At 42.2% G+C, this 11,114-nt stretch overlaps 1 protein-coding gene across 1 annotated transcript; it reads left to right on the top strand.

The window, feature by feature from the left end:
- The first annotated feature begins 1,202 nt into the window (after nucleotides 1-1,202).
- Nucleotides 1,203-8,311, top strand: LOC132086120 (ATP synthase subunit alpha, mitochondrial-like). Its single transcript, XM_059491579.1, has 12 exons — nucleotides 1,203-1,427; nucleotides 2,505-2,583; nucleotides 3,655-3,824; nucleotides 4,592-4,765; nucleotides 4,843-5,009; nucleotides 5,154-5,302; nucleotides 5,949-6,100; nucleotides 6,231-6,455; nucleotides 6,564-6,671; nucleotides 7,208-7,352; nucleotides 7,579-7,729; nucleotides 8,107-8,311. Exons 1-12 carry the CDS (start codon nucleotides 1,368-1,370, stop codon nucleotides 8,186-8,188), a joined length of 1,662 nt encoding a protein of 553 aa, XP_059347562.1. The 5' UTR covers nucleotides 1,203-1,367; the 3' UTR covers nucleotides 8,189-8,311.
- Nucleotides 8,312-11,114: the final 2,803 nt, after the last annotated feature.

Here is an 11,114-nt window from a genome sequence, read left to right on the forward strand (position 1 = left end):
GGAAAAAGTTAGTCTTCTTCCTTTTATGCACTACAGCTGGTCTAATATTTCTTCCTTGTTTGATCCCATTTCATTCGGCTCATCACCAGTGTAGTCCAAGGTATGCAATTAGTGACCATGGATCAAAAGTTGGCTACGACAAACATGGTGCAAAGGATTATGGTGTTAAAGAAACAAAATAATATAGAAGACCCCTTCAGAGAAGCAAGATTGATTTGTGAAGAAAATGAGCAGCTAATGAAGGCTAGAAAACCATGAATACTGCTCAAGCCAAAATAATTATAAAGAGGGAGGATTGTGAAAACTGCATATTATATGGCTCTATGCAGATATTTACTATATGTATTATGTTGTATGGATTAGTAGAGCTGTATTAACATTTTACTAGTATTGTAAATGTAGTTTTGTAGTTAAAATCTAATTTTTGTAGTTAAAATAGAAACTATGTATGTGGGATATTTTTTTAAAGACAGGAATGAGGTACTCGCACCAGATAGCAGCCACGGGACACCTTAATGTTTCAGAGAAAGAGAATTTATTGCTCCATTATCAGAAGAAACTTCTTGTCGCCTCGCTCAGCCCTGAAGGCAGCGTCAGGATTCAGAGGAAGAAGTTGACACTGACCAGACAGAATCCTTTGCTTGAATGGAAGTTATGCATCATGTCTGAGATGTATGAATATGCAATGGGCTATTGCTTTTAAGGGTTAATCCTCTGTTAACGTGTGTCCTTTTTCGGGCTTGTTTTGCCCAGAAAAAGGTACCCGGACTGTCCGTAACTCTTTGTTTTTATTGTCTCATATTGTCCTAATCCTAATTGTCCAAATTTGTATTACTCTAATTATATTGCTATTTTTATAACCATTTTATTACTATTAAACTTTTAAAAATTTAAAAACAAGTGATTGGCGTTTTTCACACAGAGCCTAGGCGAGATGCCAGCGCTTCTCTACCACAGATTTCTTCTACTACGCAGCTGCTACATTGAGACGGGCGGTCAGGAGTGCAAGCACTCACAGCTCGCATAAAGGGGTGGTGAGGTCACTGCCCCAACTACCCCCTGCCCTGCCCTGCCGCCACTCTCCGCCTTTTCCGCCCGCCGAGGGACATTTCAAGGGCGCATATATATATAAAAGTATGCATCTGTTCCCCCATCGCTTAGAGGCGCGAAAGGTAAAAGACGCCGGGACACTTGAGAAGACCGGCGGGGGAAGCAATTCCCGGCCGAGCCCCGCTCCACCTCCTGGGCGGGGATCGTCGTAATAAGAGGCGGAGCGAGCTACCGCCATTTTGGCCTGGTAGTAGTTGCTTGTGTCTTGTCTTCTGTCTGTTTCGGTCTTGCCTGAAGGAGTTGTTGCTGCTGTCGTCATGTTCTCCGCCAGCGTGGCTGCCTCTCTTGCCCGCTTCCTGCCTCGGCAGGCCGGCCTGGTGAGCGCATTCTCCCCTCCCTGCAGTGAGCGAAGGTGGTGGGTGGGAGGCGGCCGCCGCCGCCGCCTCCATCTTGGAGGCAGCGGTGACTTTGAGAGGTTGCGGCCTCCCGCTCTCGGAAGTTTGGGATGGGGGGCTCGCCTTAGCGCTGGGTGTCAGCGGGGCCAGACCTACTGCTGAGAGAGCGAGGGTGCCCTTGCTTGGGAGGTGGAGGCGGGGGAGGGGGGGCCGGGGGGGGGTGTCTAGGGGACGGCCTGTCCTTCCCCGGTGATGTCGCTTGGTGCTGTTGGGGTTCAGGTTAATGTCTGAAAGCTGCTCGATCCCAATCAAGGTGAGGGATTTGCACTGCCAAACTTTGCCAGGTAGTGGGTTTCCCCCCCCAACCCCGTGTTGGTAGGGAAGAGTGAGGATGTGAAGATCTGTCCCGACCTGTTCCCGCTGGTGTCCCTTGAGAAGGTGAACGGAGGAGACGCCTGCCCAGGCGTTCAGAGGAATAGCATTAACGGTGCCTGGAGCGGCACTGGGAGCTTTACTTAGGATATAAGATTATAAGATTTTATTGCATTTGTTATCACAGATTTATTTTGGTTTTTTGGTCGTTATTTTTGCTCTCGTCTATGTTCTAGCCATACCAGCAATTCTGCCGATAATTTTTTTTTTTTTTAGGAAGGCCAACCCTTAGAAGACACAGTATTATTTCTCTCTTGTGGAGAACCGTGAGGGTTGTGGTGATTTCTTTCTGCCCCAAGCATTTGGTGTTCAGCACAAAGTTGGCAAGCGAGAAGGAGGTGTTGCTTTGGGATCTGCTGTGGTACTGTGGTGGTGGCAGCAGTGTAATGCAGAAAAATGCGGCAAATAACTTAGAGCAATCTCTTTTACCAGCTGTCCTTGCTTAGAAGTGCTGGATTTGGTTCCATAATTAAAACTTGTGATTGGAGTGCTGTGGAGCTAAACTCAAAACTGAGAGACATTAAATTTATAAGCTCATGATCAAAAATGTCACAGTATTATCTTTCAACCTTTTTTTTTAAATGAATGAGGAAATTTTACTGTTACTGAAGCAATTACTTGTTTTAGATTTCCAGAAACACCCTGGGTGCAGCGTTTGTTGCTACAAGAAACCTCCATGCCTCCAAAACATGCTTTCAGAAAACTGGTGAGTCTGAGGAAGGTCTTCATATAACAGTGTGGTTTAAGAACTTGGTCTATCAGACTAAAAGGAAATTTGAATATGGTGCATGTATCAGTTGACAGAATGCTTGAGGACATTTATGTTCTGACAGTATTTAACTGAACTTTTGCATAGTCACATCCAGCAGACTTCACTTTAATAACTCTTTAGATTATGCCCAAACCAAGGAGATGTCACATGTCCGTTTACACAGTTTGCCTGCTTTGTGAGGATTCCATTCAGAATTATTTTATTCTGATATTCAGAACTCTTGCAGAATTATTTGGGAAAATAAAAAGCCTCAAGTTCTACTTTTCTGTCTTGTTTGTAAAAGTATGAAGGAACAGATGACTCCCAGACCTGCCAGTGTTTTATCCTTTAGCATAGCTTTTTGCTGCCAGCATTTTGGTGTTTAGAGAAAACAGTGGCCTTGCACAGCTGTGTTTTTGATAGTGGTTCATATACAATTTTCAAAGTGGCTTGGGGTTATTAAATGTATTAGGAAATAAAAATTTCACAATTTTATTTACTGTTTCCTGGCTGGAGAAATAAAGAGTTGTTGGAGGTACACTGCCAAACAAGTTTGAGGAATATGGGGAATACATTTTTACAGCTTATATTGAACAATTTGCTTCTTAAATGTATCAAGTTCCTTTAAATATATTTGGATCTTGGATTGCAGATCACAGGGTGTTTGATGCCTCCAGTTTAAGTAGCCTCTCTGCAAGTGGAGTGACAATGTCTATTCTTAGCCTCTGACTAATTATTTAATTTCTTTTTAGAGCAAGAGATTGTTAATAGTGTAAGATGTGAAGGAAACTGGTAACTAAACAGTCATCAGTGTTTTAATTGGAGCTGTCATGTAATGATGTGTTGAAGCTGCTTTTCTTAGCTGGGAATACAGAAGCTGTTATTTATCTTATGCATCTAGCATGTTGCTTGCTAGACTTCGTGATATACCAGAGAGAACACCTTGGCCTGTGAATTCAAGACAAGCTTACTGAATTCATATCTTGCCTTAATGTGCTAAGTCAGGTGTGAAATGTCTCTTTCCAGGTACTGCTGAGGTATCCTCTATTCTTGAGGAACGTATTTTGGGAGCTGACACCTCTGCTGAACTTGAGGAGACTGGCCGTGTGCTCTCAATTGGTGATGGTATTGCCCGTGTGTATGGCCTAAGAAATGTCCAAGCAGAAGAAATGGTTGAATTCTCTTCTGGATTGAAGGTAAGCTTTCACTAAAGCAGTTTGTTTAGCCTAGAAATATATTTTTTTAAAAAATAAAGACTTTAAAAGGAGAATGAGACTGTTCTTGGAGGTACCCATGTGAACCTCTTGCAAACTTAATTTCACCTTTAATAAGTAGTAACTAATGTAATGCTACAAAAAGCAAATATTCTTTGAATTCATAACACTTTGCTTTCAGCATCTGGTTCTTGGCTAACACTTCAATTTTGTGTGTCTTTATCTAGGAAGTAGAAGAACTAATCTTCTATTGGATTTTGTTTTCTTTTGTTTCATGCTGGCTTTTTTGTTTACTGTTGAATAACAGCCTTGTTTTATATTAGAATAAAAAAGCTGTCTGACTATTCTGAGAGTACTGCAACAGCTCTTATAATTTTTATAACCTAACTTGCCTTGGCCAGAGAAATAAGCTAGCATTTTTCCCTCATACAATTCCTAGGCAAGAGATAAATGTTGTATTTGAATCCTGCTTATCCTTTCTGTTCTTTTTAGAGAGATAAATGACAATGCTAGACTGCTGCAGTATAATTATGTGGTAAGTTGAAGGCTTAGGCAGGCAGGTTCTCTAACCAATATGGAAATAGATGCATTGTTCATAAAAGCAACACATTGACTATTGTTACAAATAAGATTGAGGTAGATTATGTGGCATACTCTACACTGAAGAATGATCACGTTGATATTAAACTGTGATAGTTTTTGTAGATGTTGGTATGGGTTTTCTCAGGATAATGTGACCTTTGTCCTAGGGCATGTCCTTGAATTTGGAGCCCGACAACGTTGGTGTTGTTGTGTTTGGTAATGACAGACTGATCAAGGAGGGGGATGTTGTGAAGAGGACTGGTGCCATTGTAGATGTTCCAGTTGGGGAAGAGCTGCTGGGCCGTGTTGTAGATGCCCTGGGTAATCCAATTGATGGGAAGGTAAGTGTAACTAGGTGCTTACTACCTCTGCTTGTATCTATGTGATACAGACTGCAACAGTTTTTCTTCTTTTTAAGGGTTCTGTTGCATCTAAGATGCGTAGGAGAGTTGGCTTAAAGGCCCCTGGGATAATTCCCAGAATCTCTGTGCGTGAACCTATGCAGACTGGGATTAAGGCTGTAGACAGCTTGGTGCCAATCGGTCGTGGCCAGCGTGAACTGATAATTGGTGACAGGCAGACCGGGTAAGTTAAATGGGCAAGCCAAAAAAGTTTCCTTCAAGAGAGATTTGAGTGCAGTGTGCACCAATGTACAGAACTGAATACAAAACTGTGTAGAGGTTGGGAGAACTGCAGGCAGCTTAACTTACCAACCTCTGTGTTACCCAGGAAAACTTCAATTGCAATTGACACAATAATCAACCAGAAACGTTTTAATGATGGGACAGATGAGAAGAAGAAGCTGTACTGTATCTATGTTGCAATTGGCCAGAAGAGATCTACTGTTGCTCAGCTGGTGAAGAGGCTCACTGATGCAGGTACAGATTTTTGAAGGTGGTTGAGCCTAGTAACTAGTAACATCCTGTTCTCATTATAATGCTGAATACTGCTGTGACCTCTCCTAGCTGCAAGTATAGACAGAATTCCTTTTTTGATTAAATGAATGAACTACTTTTGTGGACAAGAAATCTTTCTAGGTATCTGGGGGTAAAACAACCCCCTATTTTTGCTACATCGCATTAGAAGACTATTTTGAGGTCCCAAAACTGCTGAGTTTTTTCTGGAAAAGTCAGCCGATTTTTTTTTTTTTTTTTTTTCCTAGCGGAGTTGAGAGGTTCCTCTTGGCAGGCCTGGTGACAAGCTATGGCCTACAAGTATTTATATGGACTTGATGTGTTTCATATGCATGTAAGTGTGAATGGCAGTTAAAAATTTAAGTGGAGAGACTTGACTGCCCAAACATAAAGGATTAAATGGTAGCATCTTTTCAGGAACAGTTGACCAAGGCTGCATATGTAATAGGGCAACAAACATGTTAATTTAGTACAGTGGGCTTTCCTGTAACAATTTAGTGGTGCTGCCTGGGCTTGCCTTAGCAACTTATTTCACATGTTTGTTGCATTTGCTGATTACAGGCATGGTGAGGTAATATACTCAGTGGTGTGTTTCTCCAATTCTTTACAGATGCCATGAAGTACACTATTGTGGTGTCTGCCACAGCATCTGATGCAGCACCCCTTCAGTATCTGGCTCCCTATTCAGGCTGCTCCATGGGTGAATACTTCAGAGACAATGGAAAACATGCGTTAATCATCTATGATGACTTGTCCAAGCAGGTCAGGAAACATTGTTTATAGGCCTCATAGTCTAACATTGGTGTTTATAGCTGTAACATCACCTCAAGTTTAGAAATCCAAAATGTTAAATGAGCTTCTGATGTCTGAAAGCTTTCTTTATACCATGCAGGCTGTTGCCTATCGTCAGATGTCTCTGCTGCTGCGTCGTCCACCTGGCCGTGAAGCCTACCCAGGTGATGTGTTCTACCTGCACTCTCGACTGCTGGAAAGAGCAGCCAAAATGAATGACTCCTTTGGAGGCGGCTCTCTGACCGCCTTGCCTGTCATTGAAACTCAGGCTGGTGATGTGTCTGCTTACATTCCAACCAATGTCATTTCCATCACTGATGGACAGGTAGGACTTCTTCACATCCCAGTGCACATCTTTGTTATTTACTGCCAGCTCTCTGAGGAGGCTTCCAGGCTTCTGACCAAGATAATAAAACAATTCTCTCTCTTACAGATTTTCTTGGAAACGGAGTTGTTCTACAAAGGTATACGTCCAGCCATCAATGTTGGTCTGTCTGTGTCCCGTGTAGGCTCTGCTGCTCAGACCAGGGCTATGAAGCAGGTAAGCATGAAACTACTGCTTCTCTTGCTGGAGATAAGTAGTGTGTAGTCCTTCCAACCCATTTCACTCTAAAGAGCTGTGACTAGAGAGGGGATAAAGCTTTGGATTCCTTAGTGTTATGAAACTACAAAAGAACAAACTTTGGGGATCTCTTTGATATTTTCATTACTTGTTAAATGAGATGGGGGAGAAAGGAAAATAGTATCTGCATAAAGATGTAGGGTTATGTTTCTGTATGCTGAGCTGGGTACTGATCTAACTAGAAATAGAGAATGCTCTCTTAACCCTGTGCTTTTAGTCCATATATGGAATTAGAGGTTTAATATCAATGGTTACTGTTTTAGGGAGGCATGCTTATATTAAAAAGTGGGATATTTAAAAATGCAAATAATCATCTGTCAGAATCTTGAGATTCACTTTTCTGGAATAGAAAGTAAAGCTGTCTTATGACAACTGTCATCTGAAGATAACCTGCAAACTCCTAGATACCTTTAAAAGGTGATCAAACTCAGTCTCATCTGTATCTTGTGTTGTAGGTGGCAGGTACCATGAAGCTGGAATTGGCTCAGTATCGTGAAGTAGCTGCCTTTGCCCAGTTTGGGTCTGATCTGGATGCTGCTACACAACAGCTGCTGAACCGTGGTGTACGTCTGACAGAGCTTCTCAAACAAGGACAGTATGGTGAGTGTCTTGAACTTAAAAAGTCTGCATTTCACATTAGTCTCTTGTGCTAACAAGATTGGTCTTTGTGGCAGCATTTACCATGTCCATTCTGTGCACATGGTCAATGCAGACTTGCTTGAACCATGTTGTATATATGCAGTTGATCTTCAAAGGAAGGACTGCATAGTACTGGTGTGTCCTGATGTGAGAGTTACTGGTGGCATGAGTGCTCTCTTTTCTGCAGTTCCCATGGCTATCGAGGAACAGGTTGCAGTCATCTATGCTGGTGTAAGAGGTCACTTGGACAAGCTGGAGCCCAGCAAAATTACTAAATTTGAGAGTGCTTTCCTAGCTCACGTACTGAGCCAGCACCAGGCCCTCCTATCCACAATCAGGTATGATTTATCCTGCTTCATCCCAAGGATATTGATTTGATGGCTGGAGTGCAGATAATGGTCCCTGTACTGTTTATTTAGTGTATCCCAGAACATCAGGCCTTAAGCTGCCCGTACCGGAACTGGAAATTAAATCAGCCTTCCAGTTGTCCAGAGCACATCTTCATGACTTTAGTTCTTAGGAAATCCAGGTGATGCTTAAAATGGAGAAGGGGTCTTATGTTAGTAGTACAAATTAATGCATCAAACAGAAATGTTTTAATTCATCTACTAATTTTGTTAGAAACTGGAAGGTTTGCTGTGAAGCCTTTTTCTTTGTCTTAGGGATTGACCATCTATATTTCTGTGTCAGAAGTTTAACTAAACTCTTTCAACAGGACTGAAGGGAAGATCTCTGACCAGACAGAAGCTAAGTTGAAGGAAATAGTCACAAGTTTCCTGGCTACTTTTGAGGCATAAACATAAAACTGTTCAAACAGACCAGGCTCTTGTGATCCAGTGCTCCAGTTCAGTCAAAGATTTGAAAGTATGTGCAACTTGAATGTACAGATCTCAATGACAATAAAAGTTCCTATGTAAAAAGGCTTGTATATTCTGATTGCCTTCTGGCTAGCTGCTTTCACCTTTAAAACTGTGAAGGACTCCCTGTGACATGTGCTTGTTTAAAAGAACTCTGAAAAATTGGGGGCATCTTAACTCCCCAGCTGGATCAAACTCCCCTTACATGAATGAGGTGTAGCGGTTAGTTTCTGGAGCTATGACCACAGTTCTCATTGTGACAGCTGAGGATTGCTCTTGCAGTTTTCATACTTTTTGCCAGACAGCTGATCTCTGAGAAAGGCATTCAGCTGGGGAAACAAGTTATGTTGTCTTGTCATGGGTGGTAACTAGTTGGACCTCACAGGAATCTCTAACAGCCTGATACTGTTACAGAGTATTTCTTAGAATTGCTGTCAGACCTATCCTGGGGCCTGGCTTTTGCAAGATGGGCTCTCTCAGAACTGAGGTCCTTGTGTCTCAGGACAACTGTAGTTGATTCTAATTCTGTCAGTAAACTGTCAGCAATTATTAGTGGGCGGGAGGGAGGTTATAATACCAGAACATTGCTTTAATTTCCCAACTTCTGCATGCCATGTGAGGCATTAGATTCCAGTGTTAGACCTATCTGGGATGTAGGAAAGTTAAAAGTTGCTCTGCTTTGTATGGTGTATTCAACTTCACCTGGTACATTGGAGCTTGGTCCTTAATCCTTGGTGAGCTTTTGTACTGCAGTTACCTGTGATCAAGACTGCTCTTGAGGCTGTTCACTCTGTTCCCAGTTAACTTCCTTCACAGGAGCATCTTGCCTCCCAGTTTGAACCTGCTGTGTTATAAGCTGCTAGAAGCATTCTCACTCAGTTCCAGGCTAACAATCTGCTCTGTTGAACTGGGTCTGACTGAGGTAAAGTTCACAGCTGTCACAGACATCTTTTCATAAAAATCCTTTCTTTAGGATTTTTCCTCCTTCTGAGAAGCTGTGGCCTCAGCAACAAAATGTAAACAATGGTTATCTGCTGCTGTGGAATGCAACAGGTGGATCCCTGATTGGTCTCCTGTGGATGTTTGGATTTACTGACCACTCACGGCAGAGCTGGGTCTCACTCTCTGCTGAGACACAGCCCTTTGTTATTCATTCCTTTTCTATTCTTAGCTTAGCTAGCCTTCTGAGAACTTTCCTTCTATTTCTTTTTAGTATAGTCATAATGTAATATATATATCATAAAATAATAAATCAAGCCTTCTGAACATGAGGTCAACATTCTCATCTCTCTCTTCATCCTGCAACCCTTGTGACCACTGTGACACAACCCTCACAGTGCTGTGCTTTGCATTAGTAGCTGGAAGGGTGTTGGTAACAGGCCAGTGTTTTGGCTACTGCTGAGCAGTGCTGTCCCTCTGACATTCTTTCCCCCATCACAGGGATGGGAGTGGGCAAGATCTTGGGAGGGGACACAATCATGCCAGCTGCCCCAAATTAGCCCAAAGGATATTCCATACTGATGCCTTTTGGGACTACCTAAAAACAGAAGCCAGACAAAATTAAGGGACTAAAAAGCGGTTTTATTGGAGGGCCTTCAGGTACATTTTGGGCAGATGAAGCCTCCCCCAGGGGCTACACCCAAAAAAATAGATGACGGGTCACAGGTTTTCATACTTTTATAAGTCTGGTCCATTTACATATAGGGGGTTAATCTTCCAATTACAGCTTCCAATAATGAAGTAATTTACCCTAAGTTTGCTCTCCCTTCAACTCACTTGTGTTTATGTTTCTTGGGGCCTGAGACAGTAAGGTGTCCTTGATTCTCAGGCCTAGCGAGAAATTGTTTTGTCTGACCAAAATGGGAAAACAGTAGCTAACTGTATATGGAGTTTAGAGTTATACACTAAAGAATTGCAGAATTACAAATATATGAAAAACAGAAAAGCTAAAATCCTAAGGCATCAATACCATATGATGTCAGCTCAGATGTATAAAGCTAAAGGGAGAGAAAAGGAAAGAAGGGCATTCATGATTCTTCAGAGTTTTCCTTTCAGAGGAATCATTACACATACTGAAGCCCTGCTTCCCAGGAAGTGTCTGAACATCACTGCTGCTGGGAAGTAGAGATTGACTTTTCTTTCCTTTAGCTCATGTGTGTGCAGACTCTTGCTTATTTCTTTCCTTTCACTGTAATAGAACTGCCTTATCTCACTCACTGGGTGTTCTCCATCTTATTCTCTCCCCTGTCCCATTAAGAAAGGGAGTGATATAGCAGCTTAGTGGGCACCTGTCACTATAAGACATGAAAGAACACAAGCACACACCACTGTTCTCAAGGTGAAGGAAAAAAGGGAAGTTTATTTTCTGACTCCAACATTTATAGTTTTCCAAAAGTGACAGCGGATTGGAGGGTGACAGTGCCACCTCTCCAATGACACTGGTCAAACCAACAGTCCATCAACTTTCTCCTCCTACATAAAGGAATGCAAAACAATGAGTTATTTACAGAAAGTGTGTGAGAAAGTTCACTACAAGAATGTCAACATCAGAAGGCTCAGAAAATCTAAAAAAACTAAGGTGACATCTCACCCTTTTCCGTTTAAAAAAGAAAAAAAGAAAAGAAAATGAACAATGTGAAAAAGAAAACATGAACAATGTTCAGTGTCCACTTGCGGAGAAATCATCGGAGTGATCACTCTCATCATCTGCATCTGAGTCATCACTCAATGATTCACCCACTTGATGCCTTTCAGGTTGGTCATGGTTTCTGTCTTGCTCGTCAGCTGGATTCTGCTTCTGCGGTTGCAGGTCAGGGCGAACACATTTCGAAGGTACCCAGCGTACCCCAGTATCTGTGGATACACA

This window comes from Ammospiza nelsoni, chromosome W (genome assembly GCF_027579445.1).
Source record: "Ammospiza nelsoni isolate bAmmNel1 chromosome W, bAmmNel1.pri, whole genome shotgun sequence".
NCBI classification, from domain to species: domain Eukaryota; kingdom Metazoa; phylum Chordata; class Aves; order Passeriformes; family Passerellidae; genus Ammospiza; species Ammospiza nelsoni.